A 20996-nucleotide genomic window follows, 5' to 3' on the forward strand; every position below is an offset into this window, starting at 1 on the left:
AAATTTGAGCCAGTTGTGAAGACAGAATTTGCCTTTTGACATACAATTAGCCACGTTTCTTTTCTTTTTTAATTTATTTATTTAGCCACCATGTTTCTCAGCGTGGGCCATGGATAGTGGGAGTCTGTATGTCAGAGAAGTTCTTGTTTTAACTGTTACCTCTGCCGGCTTGTGCCCTGGGAGCCCGAGGCCATTGGCTTCTCCTGGGGAGACATGCTCCTCCTCAGCCGTGCAAACCACTCCTGGTGGGGACGTTCCCAAGCTGACGTACTGCTGTTGTTTTGTTTTGGTTGTTCTGTAGACCAGGCTGGCCTTGAACTCAGATCTGCCTGCCTCTCTGCCTCTGAGTGCTGGGATCAAAGGTGTGCACAATCACTCCTGGCCCATCTCTCTCTCTCTTTTAACTCTTCGATAGTATGGCTTCTCCAAGAGAGCCCGGGCATCATCTCTACCTCTGTGACTCCTAGAAAGCCACATTATTTGCTTTGCCATTAATGAAGAATGTCAGGACATAAACTCCTGTACATCCATGAATGCTAATATCTATTTATGGTCTGACATTTCTAATAAGAGGCAGCAAGTGAGGATCTATGACTTTTTCCCCTTTCTTGCTTAAACAAGAAAAAACTTTTTTTTTTTTTATAGATTTATTTATTTATTATGTATACAATGTTCTGCCTGTGTGTATGCCTGCAGGCCAGAAGAGGACACCAGATCTCATTATTGATGGTTGTGAACCACCATATGGTTGCTGGGAATTGAACTCAGAACCTCTGGAAGAGCAGTCAGTGCTCTTAACCTCTGAGCCATCTCTCCAGCCCCCAAGAAAAAACTTTTAAGAGAAATGAAAAATGTAGGCTAACTTCACTAAATATAAGGAAATGAAAATGAATGTAAAATTAATCATAAAAATAAAAACTGGGAGCCGGGCGTGGTGGCGCACGCCTTTAATCCAGATTGGAGGCAGAGGCAGGCGGATCTTTGTGAGTTCGAGCCAGCCTGGCTACAAGTGAGCTCCAGGAAAGCGCAAAGCTACACAGAGAAACCCTGTCTCGAAAAAACCAAAAAAAAAAAAAAAAATAAAATAAAAAATAAAAACTGATAGAAGCCTTTAGTTTAAGTGTAGAACAGAGTTTTTAAACTTCTAAGAATATTTTTATACCCTAACTTCTTCTTAAAGAAATTATGTATCTTATAATGTTTTTATTTTTATTTTTTAGCCTTGTGGTAGTGGCACACACCTTTAATCCTAGCACTCGGGAGACAGAAGCAAGTAGATCTCTGAGTTTGAGGCCAGCCTGGTCTACACAATGAGTTCCAGGACAGCCAGGGCTACAGAGAAACCCTGTCTCAAAAAAAAAAAAAAAAAAAAAAAAAATCTGAAAATAAAGAAAAAATTATTTTCATTTAGAACTTGACTACTGAAATGTTGTATGTGGTCTCAGTTCACAGAAACTTGTGATATGTGTGGCTGGTATTCAGTGTCGTGACTTGGTGTCATTTTCTATTGTAAAGGTTAACGAAAGCAGCGATGAGGAGTATGAGAGGCCTGCAGAGGCCCCTGCCGCCTCCCTGCCCGCCAACGAGGGAGTTGGAGATGGAGAGTCTGTAGAACGCTCTGGAAAAGTTGAGGTCTCCAAGCCTAGGAACGCCTATGAGTTCGGACAGGTCCTAAACACTATCTGCACTGAGAAAGACACAGAGGCCTGTGCACACCTTCTGGCCCTCACTGCACCCAGAGATCTGCCAGTGTTGCTAAGTAACAAACTGGAAGGGGACATGTTGCTGCTCCTCCTTCAGTCACTCAAGAGTCACCTTGTGGCTGAGGACCCCTCGCTGGTGTATGAGCATCTCCTGTATCTGAGCCGAGCAGAGAGGTTTGAGGTAAGCAGCAGCTCGCTGGGACGAGCCCGGGGCTCCGGGCTCTGTAAAGGTGTGGCCTGTGCTCACAGGACTGTCCCCTTTTCCAGATGACCCTGACACTAATTAACAAAGGCCAAAAGGAGCAGACGGCGCAGCTGCTTGAGAGCCTGTCGCAGGCCCGGGCCCAGCGCTTCACTGCCGAGGACGTGGAAGCCCTAAGAAGGAAGTACTTGCTTTAACGTGGGGATGCTGACTTCCCGGCGCTCCGAGCCAGCATGGCGCAGAGACCCACGGGTAAAGCTACACCCAGAAGGACCCTGTTGGACTGCTGGACATTGTACTTATTTTTATATCCAGAATATATATATATATTCCACAATCTGGTTTTTATTTGTTGTAAATATTATCTTCTTTAGACAACACCTTTATATTTAATAACTATATTCAGAACTTGGCAAATTACATTCTGATTTATAGTACATATTTTCTTTTGATGATATACCAGTAAAAAACTTAAATTACACTTCTTTGCCTGGGCAGTTCCTTCAGATTTGATAGGAATGAATGTCTTTAGTTCTTTAAAAGTAAATGTTAACAGTGATGATTCTACCACTTTCTGTCCCACTCAGATATGCACAATATCCATGTTAGAGTAGTGGCTTATTGTCAGTTGAGATGAAATACAACACATGTCTATAAGATCATTATTAGTTTATTAATTTAGAGCCACAAGGAACTTATTTTTTCTAATTTGAAAATAAACATTGCCTAATAAAAAGAAAAATTGCCAAAATTCCAATCATTTTTTACTATGTGACTTTCCCTATATATATGACCTGTAAGCAATAAAACTGCATGAAATAAATTTAGCCTGCATTTGCATTGGAATTGCCATCCTGTCCCTTACTTCTCAAACATTCAGATGTCCCCGCCCAAGTTTTTGTTCTCTGTTTTATTGAGTACATATTGATTCCTTTACTGTAAAGGTAAAGTGAAAAGGTCATTGGGTTCTCCTTTTTCCTTTGAAAAGATGAATTTCTTTCTTTAGTGTGTGTGCCGAGTGTCTGCATGTGCACCTCATGGAGGCTACAGAGGCCAGTGGAGAGCACTGGACCCTCCAGACTAGAGTCAGAGATGACGTGAGCCTCCTGGGTTGTGAGTCTTCTGCAAAAACAGCCATCTCGCCAGCCTCAGCGTTCAGGTCTTAGTGTATTGTCATTTACTTCTGTATTCCACAGGCATTCTTTTTCAGGAGTTATTTGTTCATTTGAAAGTTAAAGTGAAAGATTAACATTTTCATATTTTTTTTTTTACAATTAGAGTATTTAAGATTCATCCCGGATAAATGGTACCCTTCAAACTCTGCTGATTTTCCCCCCCCCTCAAACAGTTCTCTCCTGTTTTTACTTGAGAACCTACTGTAATTGGTTCTCTAGTCCTTAAATACATGTTTCTCCTTCTTAAGTTTCTATAACAGTAGATGATGGGTCATTATATATACATACATGATGGCAGTCTCTTAAGATTGTATCATCTATTGAGGTCATAGATAACAGCTTGTTCAAGTACACCCTGCTGTTAACATACACACTAATCACCTTATGATGTATTTCTCTGAATATGTCCTCATCAGGGATGGATGACAGTTGCTTTTATCCATGTTATTGGAAGAGGATAAGAACATCACTGTCTTGAATGCTATGCACATGCTATTATATAGGAATACTCTTCAGGAGAAACACAACCAGACAAGTGGCTGATGCTGGCACTCTGGCGCCCCCTCCTGGGACACAGTCCTGTAACAGCTGGCAGGTGCCACTGCACACCTTCCCAACACACCATAAGCAGGTCCGGACCAGGATGCTGAGTGCCAGTGTTCGATCTAGAAGGCTCCTTTCCAAGGTCAGAGCAGAGACGTCTCTGAGGGGAGAAACTCTAACCCATACTTGGAGTGCCTGCATAGTCATGTGGGAACCAGAGCATCCGAAGGGTTGAGAAGGACCTGGAGGCAGCTCCTGTAGCCCCCAGACAGCTAGAACACATGGCCAGCCCATGGCTCAGAAGCTACATGTGTAGTAACTAATTAATATAGAAGGACCTAAACTATTTGTGACCCTCAGAATAAAGCACCCATGGTGATAACCCTAAATAAGCTGACGATTAATTTGGGAAAAAAAACAACAACAACAAAAAAAAAAACAAAAAACAAAAACCAACCAACCAAAAACAATGATATCAAATATAAGGCTCTCTAGTAGAAAAACAGAAGTGTCAATGGAGTGTTCAAGGGACCCAGGGACTAAAAAGGACAATGGTATAAAATCTAAGCTAAGTTCTGAAAGACTCCAGTCCATAAGAGCGAGCAGAGAGGACAAAAGTGCTTTGGTGCAGAATCCTGTGTCACACACAACACAAACAGCCCACCTCTGCCACCACATCTGCGCACTGTGGCAGGAAAGGAGCCGGACAAGACCCTGGAAAAGCAGCTTGACTATCTCTCCTTGGGGTTTTAATAGTGCCTAAAGTCAAGTTTTGTTTGTTTGTTTTTGTTTTTTGAGACAGGGTTTCTCTGTGCAGTTTTGGAGCCTGTCCTGGAACTCGCTCTGTAGACCAGACTGGCCTTGAACTCACAGAGATCCGCCTGGCTCTGCCTCCCGAGTGCTGGGATTAAAGGTGTACGCCACTGCTGCCTGGCTAAAAATCAAGTTTTAAAACTTTACTCCATGCCATTTTGTCTCTTTTAGGTCAGTAGTTTTGTCTGTGTACTAGGAATGATTGTTTCCTACAACTGAGAGATGTGTTGGGAGCTTATTTGGTTGGCAAAGTTTCAGCCCCAAATAAGGTGAACCCCGAAAGGTTCAGCCTGTGCTGCACAAGAGTTTACTAGAATGCCACAGCAAAAAAGACAATCAAAAGTACTGGCAAGTGTGGAGGAGCTGGACTCTCACAGTCTGCTGAGGACAGATGGTGACTGCCAGTTTCCCAGAAACTTGAAACAACTACTTTTATCCCAGTAATTCCCAAACCCAAGAAAACAAAATATATCTTCATATAAAAGCTCACAGAAATTCACAGGAACTATAGTAACTGAAATGTCCACCACCCACTGCCAACTGTGTGAGATGTTACAGCCACACCAGAGGATGTCACCCAGCCGTAAGAGGAGCGATGGAGCAGTGCTGCTGGGCGAGGCTTGGAATCAAAGCTATAGGAGGCAAATTTCATGAGTCTGCACATAAGAAATGTCCACATGCCCAAATCTGGAAACTGAAGGCAAGTCTGTGGTGGGCAGGAACTAAGAGAAGGCAAGGGGAACCAATGATGGGGGGTGAAAATGTTCCGGAATTAGTGATAATGGTTGTACAAACCTTTCAATAGAGTAAAACTACTGAATCAAACACTTTAAAAGGTGGATTTCATGGTATGTGAACTGTACCTCAATGTTCTAAAAAATGAGAGAAAAAAACAAAAGCAAAGGAGAGATACATAGATAGACAGAAGTGGGGAGAGAGAAGATGAGAGAGGGAGGGAGAGAGGGAGAGGGAAAGACAGAGACAGAGAGACAGAGAGAGAGCTGCCTAGGTAGTTGAAAATGAGGTAAAACCCAAGGTCCTCTGACCAATTCTAAAAGGCCAACAGTTTGAGCTTTTTGGGAATTTACTGAGATGAATAAGAGCTAAGGAAAGTAGACGGGTAAATACCTGTGAATAAAAACAGGGTAGGATGTTCCTATTTCTCGCTGTATTGGCGGCTGAAGTCAGCACAACAGGCCAAATGCCAAACATGTTTACAAAAGGTGTCCAGACTAGAAAGGAGGAAGGAAAGCTGTATTTTCAGACACAATTATCTACAGAGAAAATCTTCAAGTATCTATAATAAACAGGTATAGACAGGACTATGTTGTCCTATGGGTGAAAAATCAATACATGAAAATCAATGGGATGTTTGAAACAATAAAAAAACCGAGGCTCACAGGGAAGGGCGTAGTGGTGGCACACACCTTTAATCCCAGCACTGGAGGGAGAGCCAAGCGGATCTCTATGACTTGGAGGCCAGCCTGGGCTACAGAGCAAATTCCAGGCCAGTCAAAGCTACATAGTGAGACCCTATCTCAAAAAACACCAATACATAAATAAAAATAAAAACTAAGACTGTAAGTACAATATAAGACTAGGGAAGACTTTGCTCATGGCCAGAAGGTCTGAACGTTATAGTCAAAACACACTGCCAAGACATTATATGTAACACCCACAAAACTCAATAAATAGCAAGGCATGACTGCCTGTGAATGGAAACTTGGGGAGCTATACTTGGGAGGCTATAAAGTTGTTTGTTTTGGTTTGGTTTTTGCTTTTCTGAGACAGGGTTTCTCTGTGTAGCTTTGCGCCTTTCCTGGAACTCACTTGGTAGCCCAGGTTGGCCTCAAACTCACAGAGATTCGCCTGGCTCTGCCTCCCGAGTGCTGGGATTAAAGGCATGTGCCGTTGCTGCCGCCACCACCACCTGTCCGCTATAAAGGTTTTTAAATAAAAATATTCACGGGGCTGGAGATGTGGCTCAGAGGTTAAGAGCACCGACTGCTCTTCCAGAGGTCCTGAGCTCAATTCCCAGCACCCACATGATGGCTCACAACCATCTGTAATGAGATCTGGCACCCTCTTCTGTATACATAATAAATAAACCTTAAAAAATATAAAAAAATATTTACAATTTATATGCATATTTCCAGGAATCAGGAACTATTAGAATGAAAAGAATTAAACAAAATTCTTCAAAAATCAGATATTTTTCTCTAGCATTGGTTACAAACAGGAAATGCCATTTTAAAAAGGTAATACTATAACAGAGCAGTACCTGGAAACAAGATAGGGAGGACATTACAGACAGCTGCAGACTCAATGCACTCTGTCACAACAGAGAGAACTTGACGTCATTCTAAGCTGTTTGTGGAAATGTAGAATGCCAACAATAGTCAAAACATTTCAACAAAAACAAGACTTGCTTACCTATAGGACATCCACTTCCAATTCTAAGGTTTACCTCTAAATGTCCCACTAACTGATTTTGCAGGTCAGTTTCTGTCTACAGGTCCTTCTTAACTTGGAAGGACATGTATGCAGTTTTATTTACCAATGAACCAATGGCTGTGGACAGAATGGAACTATTTTTGTCACTCAAGATTAAACACTATGTGAACACTAACTCTTGGCAATGAGATTTACCTAAATGAGAGATATGTAAGACAAGGGCAATAAAAGAACCACATACATGAATACATGAGTAAAGAGAAAGGCCAAATAATCCATGGGGCAAGATTTCTTATTTTGATCATGTCATGTAGGATTTTTTCCTTTCCTTTCTTTCTTTTTCTTCCTTCCTTCCTTCCTTCCTTTTTTTTTTGACAAAGTTTCTCTGTGTAGTTTTGGTGCCTGTCCTAGGACTTGCTCTGTAGACCAGGCTGGCCTCGAACTTGCAGAGATCCACTTGCCTCTGCCTCCCAAGTGCTGGGATTAAAGGCGTGAGCCACCACCACCCGGCTGTCATGTAGGAATTAAATGACAGCTTTTAATATAAACTTTAACCTTTAGTGATCTAAGTCTCTAATTAGATAATATACGATGTTAAGTTTTAGATATTTTTAAATTATTCCAATTTCTAGCACAAATAAGACTGGTAAATTATGAGCCAGGGAGTGGTAAGATCACTACCACAATCTTGAGCCAAATTTGAAGCAAGCTTGATTTTACTGGGGTGCACACAAGAGCTGTCCAGCAGACTGCCTTCTAAGTTGGGTTAAAGAGAACAGCCCGGGTCCATTTTTTGGGCCCCTTTTAAGGAGTAAAATCATGAGTATTGGCAAAGCAGGTTTGCAGAAGAGAGACAATGGAGCGATAAGGAAGACCAGAAAAGTCTCGAAACAAAACGAAAACAAAACGAAACAAACCCTAAATCAACCAACCAAACCCCCAAAAAAAACCACCATACGGTTGCCATGTAGGGGGGCGATTAGGGGAGGTAGGGAGGGCCAGGATGTCCTTAAAAATAAGTCAAGGTTACAGGTTAGGGCAAGTCAGGCTCCAGGAAACAGACTTAAAAACAGCAACTCAGCTCTTACATAAATGGAAACTTATTTAACTGTAACTCCAGTCCCAAGGGATGTGACACCCTCTTCTGGCCTGAGGGCGCTGTATGAACATGGTACACAGACATACTTGCAGGCAAAACACTCCACTACACAAAATAATAAAATCACATAAAAATATTTCAGTGAATTGGGGCTAGTTTTCACTTGAACTCTAGAGGAGTCTGATTTGGTCCTTAGTTTAACTGTCCTCCATGAATTAATCTAAGTCTGGGCCTGCAGACAAAGGCACCTTTGAAGCTATCCCTGTAAGGTCTGGGTCCTTGTCAAGATGAGCTTGAGTGTAATGGTTAACAATGTCAATTTGACAATCTAGAGTCTCCCAAGAGACAGCTTCTGGGTATGCTGTGAGGGATTATCTAGACGAGGATAACCAGTGTGAACCCACCTTCCCTATGGGTCTTCCCTGGGCTGGGGGCTAGGAATGAAAAAGGAGAAGTAAGGGTGAGATCAAAATGGGAAAAACACACCTCACAGGTTAAGAGTTCTGTCTGCAGTTAAGACAGTTAAGAAGAGTAAGTTCCTGGGCTGGAGAGATGGCTCAGTGGTTAAGAGGACTGGCTGCTCTTCCAGAGGACCCAGGTTCAATTCTCAGCACCCATGGCAGTTCACAACTGTCTTAAACTATAGTTCCGGGGGATCCGACACTCTCACACAGACATGAATGCTGCCAAAACACCAAGGCACATGGAATTAAAAAGGAAAAGACTAAGTTCCTTGTTGTCCTGTTTGACCCATCTGCACGAGACAGGCTTGAATATGTAGGTGGAAGGAAGTATGTCAGGATGTATGTATACTTGCCCATGACTGGATGTAGAAGGGAGATTCACAGGTAGGAAATACGTCAGGATATGCTTGCCTCTGATTGGACCTGATGGGAAATGCATAACCTTATGGGTTTGCCTTTATAAGCCTTGGCAAATGTGACTCGTCACCATTTCCTGGGAACCCTGGAATGCCCTGGTCAGTCCATCCACCTGGCCAGTATTTAATTAAAGCTGGGTTCAAATTTGGCTTTAAATTGTGGTAGTGGTCTTCTTCTTGCCAGTGGGATTAACACAAGCTGAGCGGCAGCACTTATCACCTGCCTCTCCTATGAGGAAATGCAACCAGCTGCCTCAAGCTCTGGCCACCAGGGCTTTCCCGCCAGGAGGCCGCATTCTGGAACCGCCTTCAATGACTTTTGTCAGGGGGTTTGTCCCAGCAACAAGACAAGTAACTAGTATAGAGAGGCTCCGCCAGAGGAGTGACAAGATTGATGGGCACACTGGCGTCTCACACAACACCATTTTTGCTGTATTTCTTAAAAGCTATCTGGCTTTCCCATTCATTTTTAGCTTTTAGACTTCTGTAGAAATGTCGATGTATTCACAGAGATTAGGCTAAATAAAGGTTATAAAAGACTTCATAACCATTAGTGAGAATTTAAAAGTTCTGGGTTCATTTCCTACAATGGGAATTTACAGTAACAATCTATTCTACAACTCAACAAGAGGTCTCTCTCTCTTTTTTTTTTTTTTTTAACAAATAGCCAGTCTTTTATTTAAATGGGGGACTGAAGTCTTTGACATCATCTTCTATTAGAGCTGGAAAAGTGGTTGCATGTTTTCCTCATCTTTTTTTTTTTTTTTTTTTTTGTGGTCTGATTGTTCTTTATTTTATATCTAGAATCCACTTATGAGTGAGTACATACCATGACTGTCTTTCTGGGTTTGGGTTACCTCACTCAGGATGATTTTTTCTAGTTCCATCCATTTGCCTGCAAATTTCATGCTTTCATTGTTTTTCTCTGCTGAGTAGTACTCCATTGTGTATATGTACCACATTTTTTTCATCCATTCTTCCGTTGATGGGCATCTAGGTTGTTTCCAGGTTCTGGCTATTACAAATGGTGCTGCTATGAACATAGCTGAGCATGTATCTTTATGGTATGAATCAGCATTCCTTGGGTATATGCCCAAGAGTGGGATGGCTGGGTCTTGAGGTAGTTCGATTCCTAATTTTCTGAGAAACCGCCATACTGATTTCCACAGTGGTTGTACAAGTTTACATTCCCACCAACAGTGGAGGAGTGTTCCCTTTGCTCCACATCCTCTCAACAAGAGGTCTCTTTGCTCAGGGTCTCACTGAGTAACTCTGGGCTAGAGCTCACTATGTTCACGGCTGGACTTGAACTTAGAGATCTTCCTGCTTCTGCCTCTAGGACACCACCACACCTGGCCTCAGTTCACTCATGAAATCACCCCCCACCCCCCCACCCCCCGAGGTAAAGGTGGGAATCTGTTACGGAGAAAAAGGTTGGTTTCTAATGCTGTTGGTTGACAAGTTCAGCAAATATTTTCTTTTGGGTTGAGACCAGAATCATCTCAATGGCTTGTAATGTTGATGAATTTTGCTATATAGCAAATGTGATGGCTATCCTTGGTTGTGAACTTGACTATATCTGGAATTCATTTAAAACCCAAGCAGGTGAAACATTTGTGAGGGGTTATTCTTAAATTATTTGAAATGGGAAGACCCACTCTTAATCTGGATCTTCTGAGAGATCCACCTTTAATCGGGCCACACTGGCTGCCGGCGGCCTATAGAAAGGACGTGCAGAAGGAAGCTTTCGGCCTTTCAAAAGTGAAGTCCTTTCCTTTACTGACATTAGAGCCTACTTCTCTGTGTATCCTGAAGACCTGCTGAGACACCCAGCCTCATGGACTGAACAGCTACTGGATTCTTGGACCTTCTGTTGGTAGAGAGCCATTGCTGGACTGGCTGAACCACAGCCTGTAAGCCACAATAAATCTCCTTTCTACATACACACTCACTTTATCAGTCTGTTCCTCTAGAAAACTCTCACTAATCACCAAATGAGTATTTGTTCTTGTAAAAATTTCTGTGCACGCACCAAATTCATTAGTATTTACATTTATTTCATGTATGCTGTTTACACACTCATTATTGAACAAAACTGGAATGCAAACAAATGTACAAATACCATAATAAGCATTATCAAATAAAATAACTGGCACTAGTGTTATATAAGCAAGTTAATGGACGCAGTGAGGAAAATGACGGTGAAAGACTGCAGCCCGGGACATTTTCCTTTATCAAAAGAAAATGCTCAGTAGCACCATCATGGCAATACTTCAGAGCAACACCTAAGGTGGAGCATGGGACTGCTGTGAGGTCAGTCTGCTGGGAGGAGTTACGTGGGAAGGTGAGAGCCCAGCTTCCGCTTGTGTCAGCTGAGCATCCTCCATAAACAAAGCCAAAGGAAACAAAGCCATGGACCTTTTGAAGAAGCTTGGTGCAAGCTCTGCATTGCTTTGATTTCATGGTTCAAAAAGATAGACATGTTAAAAATTGAGGTTATGTAACATTAAATTTACTAAAGCCTGAGTGTGTCTTTGGTAGGCGAATACTTTTTCAGCATAGTTAATAATCACATTCACGTTTATCTATTTCCTGTATTTTTCTATATAATTCAAGGTGACTAGAGAAGACATTATGGGAAATGATATAGCAAAATCCTCAAATAACTAGGCTTGTAAAACCCAGCCTCCCCCAAAGGCACCAGGAGTCAAAGGGTACCAACTCCCCTCAGTGAAGGTGACTTTGGTGGTCTTGTGTCCTAATGGGATTTCATTGTGTAGTTTTTGTCGTGGTTGTTGTGGTCAGTATACTTAATTACTACTTTTACCTTTTTCTTCTAAAATGGCATTAAGAACGGATGAGCTATGCAACAGTACCAAGTATTTCTACTTCAAAGTTGTGCAAAAACTGCCACACTCTTGCTCAAGTGTCTAAGTATCCAATGGTTACAACGGGCTGCATGAAGCTTTGTCTCCACACTGCAGGTGAAGAAACAAGGAAACGGAAGCTCAGCTAGAAGAGAAACGTTACGAAGAGCATCACACCCCGAGTAACCTGCCGAGGTCCTCCAAACACCATCCTTAGTGGTTTCAATAAAATGTCACTAACCACTCACCCCAAGCCTCCATTTTCCTTAAGAACGCAGTAGAACAGCGTGAGGATCGTCTGATTATAACGAAGCCAACTTCTATCTTAAATACACAGGTGTGTGCATCAGCAGTGTTCTGTGACAAGAACACAAAACATGCCTTTTGCTTAAGTTATGATTCTCATAATAATGCACTTTTAAAGCCTTCATTTCATAATTTGGTAATTAATATCCACATGAAACACAATGCTTTGCTGAACATACAAAATGTATTTGCATTATGATTATGAAACCTGGCTTTTGCTGGTAACTTAAACCTAACAGTCGCGCATGGCTCAACCAGTTCCAAACAAGGCTGTTCAGTGGTTATTACTCTGCAGCATTACGGGCCTAAATTTCAGTCTGAATGGCAACCTTCAGGTCCACTGTCTGCTGTGGGTGGTTGTTATTTGTTTCTTTCAGTGCATCGCCAAAGCACAGATCCCCACTAGGCTTCACCCCGCTTCTGCCGGGGCCGTGCTCTTCCACACGATTCGGCTGCGGGCCTTCTGAACAGGCAGCAGTTTTGGAAAGCAGAGAACTGCTGCACTGATGGGGTGAATTCTCCAGACGGTCATTTTCCACCTCAGGAAGGGTGTTCACAGTCGCAAAGCGGGCGTGACAATCCGTGGAACCGTGACTACACGACGTTCTCATGCTTTCCAAGTCTGAACAGCTAAATTCAGAAAAATGACTAGAGTGGGAGTCGGCTACAGATGGCATACTGTCACTGAGGGACGGCGCCTCAAATTCACTTGAGTTCGTGCTCTGCTGTTCCAGTAACTGCGCATCCATGTCCTCTCTGGTCTCGTTGATCTTCATGTTCCCCTTTTTCCTCAATTTGCCACTTTTTGATTTTTTCCCTGCGGTAGCTTCTTTGGACCACTTGGCGGCACCAGACTTCCCTTCAGGCAGTGCACCGGCTGGCGCTCCGGTGTGGCTCCGGGCACCACTGCTGTCCTCCACACTGCTGCTGCCACTGTGGTGCCGGAACTTGAACGGCTTTGACTCGATGTCCACTTGCACTTCCATGCTGTTTCCTTCTCTGCAAGGAGACAAACAAACATGAAACTGCTCTGGCTTCGCTTTGTTCTGGTGGACGAGAGTGCAGGGAGGAGCTTTCCTATGAAACACCAAAGCCTTATAAAGAAGCTTCTGGAACGTCCCAGGGCAGGCTACTCTACTAACACAGATGAGGGCTGTCTTTAGCCAGGTGGCGGCGGTGGTGGAGCAGCCTTTGATCCCAACACTCAGGAGGTAGAGGCACGAGAACCTCTGTGAGTTTGAGGCCAGCCTGGTCTACAGAGCGAGTTCCAGGACAGCCAGGGCTACACAGAGAAACCCTGTCTTGAAAACAAAACGAACCAAACAAAAAAGGCCTGTCTTTGTTCCTGGTTTTTTTTTGTTGTTTTTTTTTAAATGCAGTGCTGGCTGACCTCACTATGTAAACAAGGCTGGCCTTGAACTCAGAGATCTGCTTGCCTCTGCCTCCCAAGTGTTGTGATTAAAGGCGTTCACTGCCATGAACAGCCCAAAAAGACTGTCTTCATGTTTCACTTTTTAAAAAAAGATTTATTATTTTATGTGTATTTGTTTGTACCTGAGTGTATGTATGAGCAGGTACCAGCAGAGGCCAGAAGAGGGCATCAGATCCCCAGAAACTGGAGTTACAGGCAGATGTGAGCCACCTAATGTGGGTGCAGAGCTGAACCCAGGTCTTCTAGACGAGGAACAAGTACTCAGCTGCTGAGCCTTCTCTCCAGCCCCTTAATGCTTCAAGTTTTAAAATAGTAGTGGGGGCGGATCTCTGAGTGTTTGAGGCCGGCCTGGGCTACAGAGTGAGTTCCAGGAAAGGCTCCAAAGCTACACAGAGACCCTGTCTCAGAAAAACCACACACACACACACACACACACACACACACACACACACACACACACACACAGACAAAGTAGTAGTGGGTACATTTACTGCTTTCTGTTCTGGGCACGACCATCCCCACGACCTAACTTCAGAACATTGTTCACTGTTTACCAGCCCCAAACCTACGTTACTTAGAAGTCAGTGCCCATCCTCCCTCTCCCCGGCGCTCAGCACGCACAGATGTCCTTTCTAACCAGGCACCTCACTGTTTTCTTGGGGACCTGCCCAGGGAGAGACAGTTCCCTCTCAAGGCTCAGCAGCACCTCCTCTTACCTGTCCAGAGGGAGGTAGGAGTTGAGGATGGAGCCCGCCATTGCTCTGGTGCTGGCGCTGTCACTCACTGTCCCCAGGCTCACGGTGCCGGACTCCCCACTTAGACTGTGCCGCTCCTTCTGGACATCTGCTTGCACCTCCAACCTTGAAGAGGAGGCACCCCATCAACTCCAGTCGTGTACAGTTCAGCAATCACAATACATATCGAAACTGTGGACACTAGTTTTTCAGTTCCCACTTACTTGATTATTCAGATTATACTGTGGTGTATTAAACAACATCAGAAAGAGATCAAAAGAATCTGAATTTAAAGACCTCCAGTATATTTTCACTAGGATGAAACATGTGACTAGGATGAAACATCTACCTTCCTCCACATAAAAAAGCTAATAAACAGAACAGTGAATAGAGAAACAAGCCCCCCACGGTGAGATCAACATTCATTTCTCCTCCTTATCTCCATGGTATCAACAAAGGACTTGGTGAGAGCTGACCATGTTTTAATACAAACTACAAAGTCAGAATATATTAATCAATAAAATAATAGATCAATTAATAAACAGAAAATCCTCCATTAACTGGGTGTAGTGGCAAATGCCTTTAATCTCAGCACACAGGAGACAGAGGCAGGCTGGTCACTGTGAGTTTGAGGCTAGCCTGGCCTATATGGTGAGTTTTAGGCTAGTCAGTGCTACACCAGGGCTTCCGCTTGCACTCAAACTGCCAGTCAGACCACCAACACTCCCTTCTCCTATGCTGGGGTTGTGCCTTGCTTCTGCTACTGATGTTGTATCTAGATGTAAAGAAATTCAGGAACTGAAGGAAGAAGGATTACTCATTTTCCTGCCTTAAACTCCCACAGGATTTCAGAAAGGACAGATGACCCGAAGTACAAATCACACTCTATCTCAAATAATAATGAAAAGAAATCCTATACTGAAAGAGTGCTAATAAATAACTTCAGCCCACATTTGATTCTGTAATGAGAGGTAACAACATATACCACTACAACTTAACTTCTGTCCAACTGTTACCTACCTAAAATAAGATAAATACAACTTTTAAGTCATCTACCTTCCTCCACATAAAAAAGCTAATAAACAGAACAGTGAATAGAGAAACAAGCCCCCCACAGTGAGATCAACGTTCATTTCTCCTCCTTATCTCCATGGTATCAACAAAGGACTTGGTGAGAGCTGACCATTATCACTTTAGGATGCAGCAGGCAGACTATTCCAGTCCCGCTGCATCCGTCTCGGGTTTCCTGACTCCACTTGTTCCCACTCCTAACATCCAGCTGTCACCACAGAAACGGTCTAGGCTAAGCGTGGCCTCCCCTTCAGTGTCCACAAAGGCAGCTCCAGCACTCACTTATCAGATCAACTTCATCAAGTGCACGGTAGTTCTCAGGACTTACCTTTTATTCCAACGTAAGTACCAAACACAGTGCTTTTTAACCTTAGGATAATTATCATGCTTTGTATTCAGATTTTTCATCTAATTTATGTCTTGTGTCTAACCAAACAAAGCAACAGCTATCTCTTACCTGTTGAAACAACTGACCATGGCACTTCCCGACAGACTTCCTGTTATGCTAGCCCCAGCTAGTGCCATGGTGCTGGCTGTCTCACTCAGGTTGTCTCTGATGGTGCCAATTCGATCCATGTGGCTTCCGCTTGCACTCAAACTGCCAGTCAGACCACCAACACTCCCTTCTCCTATGCTGGGGTTGTGCCTTGCTTCTGCTACTGATGTTGTATCTAGATGTAAAGTAATTCAAGAAACGAAGGAAGAAGGATTACTCATTTTCCCGCCTTAAACTCCCACAGGATTTCAGAAAGGACAGCAGATGACCCGGAGTACACCCACACTCACGTGAGGTCAGGCCCAAGGAGAGCTACTGCAGGGAGTACAGTTCAATCTGAGACCGGCTCTAAATTTAAGATGCTCACTATTTGTTGTTCCTGTTGTTAAGTCCAGACGATTTAGGAATTTTAAATGAACAAATGATTTAAAAGGCCTTCCTTGCCAGCACTAGGTTCCAGTGAGAGATCCTATTCTCTAGATCAGTAAGATTCGGACAAAAGTTGATTTCTAGATACAGTTCACACTTCTAGTTGTCTATAAACTATCACAAGATGTGTTATGATCATATTCTAATTCTACAGCACTACTGAGAAATGCACGTATTTACGTCAGTATCTGAGTTCCTAGTACAGATCCAGTCGCGTGACCAAAGCGATGAGGAAATACAGGAGAGGGGGAGGAGGTGGGAGTGGGGGCAGGGTCAGGGTGTCATCTCTGTACACTGCTTCACAGCATGACCAGGGAAGGTCTCTCGTAAGGTCCCACTGTACGATGACTCAGAGGCCTGAACAGGTGAGCCATACAACTATCCCAAAGAAGAGGATTTCAGACAGGGGTAACTACAAGTGTAAAAGCCCAGAAAGAGCTCTGAGTATTAACTGTCCTCTTCAAGAAAAGGTGGTATAAGACAGGACGGGAAGGGCAGAACGTGAGAATAACGACTGGACGCCTTGCTCCCCATGTAGACAATCAAGAGACTTCAAGAGAAGGAACACAAAAGGAAAGTGACAGGGTTCTGATGACCTGGCTGAAACACTGTAGAGGTGCACAGGGGTACAAAAGGGCTTCATTCTTAGAGATTACAAAGACAAACACATGTGACAAAACTGCTGGAGACAGAACAAGCAAGCTGGCCAACTAACAGTTCTCCCAGCAGTATGTAGAGCCTTTATTCTTCGAGATTTCTGCCCACTACAGTTCTAATTTGTATTTCTTTGAATGATACAGAAGACATTTTTGGTTTATTGACCATCTGCAATTCTTTTAACTGCATTACTCTTCACATCCTTTTCATACTGGTTTATAATGCATCAAGCAAAACCCTGTATGAAAAGGTTCTCATTAGTCCCAAATGTATTCTCAGTGAGACCCTGTCTCAGAGAGGAGAGGGAAGAGGGCGGGAGCGCGTGAGCCAGTGTTCATACAATGAGGCCTAGATAAAGGAAGACAGGAACAAACACATTTCTTCCTGTTGGGAGGACTCACCCATCGCCGTGTTAGCTCCACCAACATTTATGTCGTTCTCATCATCAAACTCGATCCTCACTCCTTTCCCATTGCCTGCGGAGACTCCACAACCCCCACTTCGGCAGAGGGAAATGGGAACAACGCCATAAACATAGGCTAACATAATGGGAACGCCAATGCCTAAAAGGGAGTTAATTAAACTGCATATTAGAAACCAAAACCTGAATCACGGAATATGAGGTGGAGGTCTTTTCAGGAGAAGGTGCACAGGGTTCTAAGGAACACAGCAAATCCAAGACCCCCAGGTGGGCTGCAGGTAACAGAGGCAAAGACAGATTCTGTGAACTTGTTAAGTGCAAGTCTCTGAACTCAAGCGGAAGGAAGGGCTATCCATCAGCTATCCTAACAACAGGTTCCTGGGGATTGAACCTAAAGGCCTTATATATGTGCCTGAGGCATGTGCTGTACCACTGGGCTAGAGCCCTGGCCCTAAAACTAGGTTCTGGAGTCTACAGCACTTTTAATGAAGTTTCTGTGAAACCTCCTCTAAGTTCTACTTAAATCACCCTTCATGTTAAAAGTAATCCTCATAGCAACATACTAGTTAGAAATCCCTCTTCTGTCAACTTCCCAAGATCTGAGGTAATGTTTTAAAGCATGCTCTTACCTACAGTCACTGCAGCTACCACCGGAGATACAATTACAGACAGCGTTACACCACCTGCTATGGCCAGATTCCGCTTGTGTTTTGAAACATCTTTGCCTTCATAGCGATTATGAATCTTAAATTTAAAAGGGAATGGAAATTTAGAGAAGAAACACATTGTATGTTTAGTTTAAATGGAAGTCTTTTACACACAAGAAAGCTCAAGTCACTTCTCACACAACTTCAAACGCCCTACTTCAAGGTAACCGCAGCGTCACACCTCGCTCCTAAGGATCTGCTCACAGAAGGCGGGCAGCAGGGGCTCAGGAGACTCAGGCTGTGTCCAAAGTTCACCACCACCCATGTGTACACTGCTAGTTCAAAGCTGGCCCACACCATGAGACTCTCTCAGAAACAATACTAGATAGAGTTCCACAGGTTTCTTTCTAAATAAGACTCCTTTGCACCAGCCCCCAGGAGAGGGTGCCACAATCTTTTTTACTCCTAAAAGTTGAGTCTAAAAAGGCACTGTATGAAAAAAGTAAAACTTTTTTTTTTCAGACACCATTTTATGGCAGAAAATTATTAACAGGTAACCCCAAATCCTATCTACTTATTTACAGTTTAAAAAGGTAAAGACAGCCGGGCGGTGGTGGCGCACACCTTTAATCCCAGCACTCGGAGGCAGAGGCAGGCGGATCTCTGTGAGTTCAAGGCCAGCCTGGGCTACCAAGTGAGTTCCAGGAAAAGGCGCAAAGCTACACAGAGAAACCCTGTCTTGGAAAACCAAAAAAAAAAAAAAAAAAAAAAAAAGGTAAAGACAAAAATAATGGTTACCAGAGAACAGGAGTTAAATCTACTTAGCATCATTGTACAGTCCACATTAGTAAATACAATTATTACCACAAGAATAGCTTGTGACTTATTACATGAAACTGGGAAATAGTTTAGTAACTTTCTTTTTGGGCCCTGCAAGAGGCAAACTAAAGAAGGGTATTTTCCCATCTGTTTCACGACATCTTGTGAGCAGCCTCCAAACCACACAGTCAGTCAGTCTCTACAGTAAGATGCTAGGTCCTTTCTACGTTCTTTTTCCTGCAGCTCCTTTCCAGGCCATTCCTGGACACAGTCCTGTGGCAGAGCAAAGCCAAGCCTACACATACACAGGGTAGGTCTGTGAAGACAGGCTGCTGAGGGGAAAAACATCCTCCATCAACCAACTTTTGCTCCCACCCCCCTTCTTCCTTTCCTTTATTTGGAGACAGGACCTTGTTATATATAGTCCAGGCTGGCCCCCACAGTACTGAGATGTACACCACAAGCCTATCAACTCTGGCATCCTTACCCGCCCCCCGTGTGGAGTAACAGTGACCACATCATCCTATTATTTTTGGTTCAACTTAACTGTTTCTGTTTGCTAATTTTTTTCCTTCCAGTTTCTTCCATTTTTTTAAAAAAACTTTATTTATTATATGTGTATGGGTATTTTACCTACATGTATATTTGTCTCACGTATATATGTGCCCTGTGGCCACAGAGGCCAGAAGAGGAGGGCATCAGACCCTTGGGATCAGAGTTAGACAGCTGTGGGTTGTCTGCTGGCACTGGGGACTCTTCTGGAAGAGCAGCGGTGCTCTAGTCACTAAGCCATCTCTCCCCCAGACCCCAGACCCTCAGGTTAAGAACTGGCTTCATGGAGTGCAGGCCCTCCTCAATTCACCATGTAGCCAAGGATGATCTTCTGAGCCTGCGTCTCTATCTCATCAATGCTGGGCTCATAGGCATGTCTAGCTGGTTATTCTTGTAGCATTTTTTACTTTTGTTCTAACCAAAAGCTCAGTTTTCAGGCATTTCCTTGACTTATTAGGTTCTCCTGCTAATGCAGATCCCAAACACCACAGAAAATTCAAGAATGACTCCATCAACTCGCCTTCAGGTGCGCGTGTGACTAACATCAGGACCAACAAACACCTCACAACTCTGGACAGACCGCGGACTGGCTGGCCTGTAGTCTGCTGCAGCCTGTGTTAGTTTCAGAGTACTGGGTCACCAGTACTCGATAAACCCGCTGCCAGTGTGTATAGTCTCTCGTTTTCCCTTCTACTTCTAAGTACCCAAGCAAATAGTTTTGCTTTTTGTTTATTTTGTATACAGTGTTCTGACTGCATGTATGACTGCAGGCCAGAAGAGGGCACCAGATCTCATTATAGGTGGCTGTGGGTCACTATGTGGGTGCTGGGAATTGAACTCAGAACCCCTGGAAAAACAGCCAGTTCTCTTAACCACTGAGCCATCTCTCCAGCCCCGCAAATAGTTTTGCTTTTGATAAAAATCTTTTGGCATTCTACATGAAAAATTATTAAAATCAGTTTCTGTCCTGGTTAACTTTTTTGTTAACTTGACACAAGCTAAGAGTCATCTGGGAAGAAGGAACCTTAACAGAGAAAATACCCACACTAAGCCTGGCATGGTGGTACATGCCTTTAATCCCAGCACTCAGGAGGCCAAAGCAAGCAGATATCTGAATTTGAGGCCAGCCTGGTCTACAAAGTGAGTTTCAGGATGGAGGAAGGGCTACACAGAGAAACCCTGCCTGGAAATTTTTTTTTAAAAAAGGGAAGGAAGGAAAAGAAAATGCCCACACTAAATTGACTGGTGGGCATTTTCTTGATTAATGATTGATATAGGAGGGCCCAGTCCACTGTAGGTGGTGCCACCCCTGGGCGGGTAGGTGATCCTGGGTTGTGTAAGAAAAGAAGACAATAAACAGCATTCCTCCAAGGAATGTGCTTCAGTATCTGCCTCCAGGTTCCTGTCATGACTTCCCTCCATGACCAACTGTGATGAGAAAGCTAAACCAAATAAACTCCTTTTCTTGTCAAGTTTTTTTTTTTTTTTAAAGTCAGAGCAACAGTTCTCATACTGGAGATAATTTGTCTTCTCTGTAGTGCTGGGAATCAAACCCTTGCACACGCTGTGTGAGTGATGCCTCGCTGTGCCGTCACTCACTGAGTTTAGAGGGTTACTTACTTAAGACCCTTCTGAAATAAACAATCAACAGAAATATCTCTGTTCCTCACCAGTCACAAACAAATTTTTGTTTTGT

General features: G+C 43.5%; 2 protein-coding genes across 2 annotated transcripts in view; one reads left to right on the plus strand and one right to left on the minus strand.

The window, feature by feature from the left end:
- Spag1 (sperm associated antigen 1) overlaps positions 1-2751 on the plus strand; it is a 67127-nt gene extending 64376 nt beyond the window's left edge. Inside the window, 2 exon segments of the mRNA XM_028884485.2 lie at positions 1516-1884; positions 1971-2751. Coding sequence (XP_028740318.1) covers positions 1516-1884; positions 1971-2102 — 501 coding nt within the window. The 3' untranslated portion in view covers positions 2103-2751.
- An 8154-nt stretch (positions 2752-10905) lies between these two features.
- The window catches only part of Rnf19a (ring finger protein 19A, RBR E3 ubiquitin protein ligase), a 45413-nt gene continuing 35322 nt past the window's right edge, over positions 10906-20996 (minus strand). The window contains 5 exon segments of the mRNA XM_028884486.2: positions 10906-13041; positions 14191-14334; positions 15737-15950; positions 17263-17424; positions 17912-18026. Of these exon segments, the coding sequence (XP_028740319.1) occupies positions 12348-13041; positions 14191-14334; positions 15737-15950; positions 17263-17424; positions 17912-18026 (1329 nt within the window). The 3' untranslated portion in view covers positions 10906-12347.

The sequence above is a fragment of the Peromyscus leucopus genome, chromosome 20 (assembly GCF_004664715.2).
Source record: "Peromyscus leucopus breed LL Stock chromosome 20, UCI_PerLeu_2.1, whole genome shotgun sequence".
NCBI classification, from domain to species: domain Eukaryota; kingdom Metazoa; phylum Chordata; class Mammalia; order Rodentia; family Cricetidae; genus Peromyscus; species Peromyscus leucopus.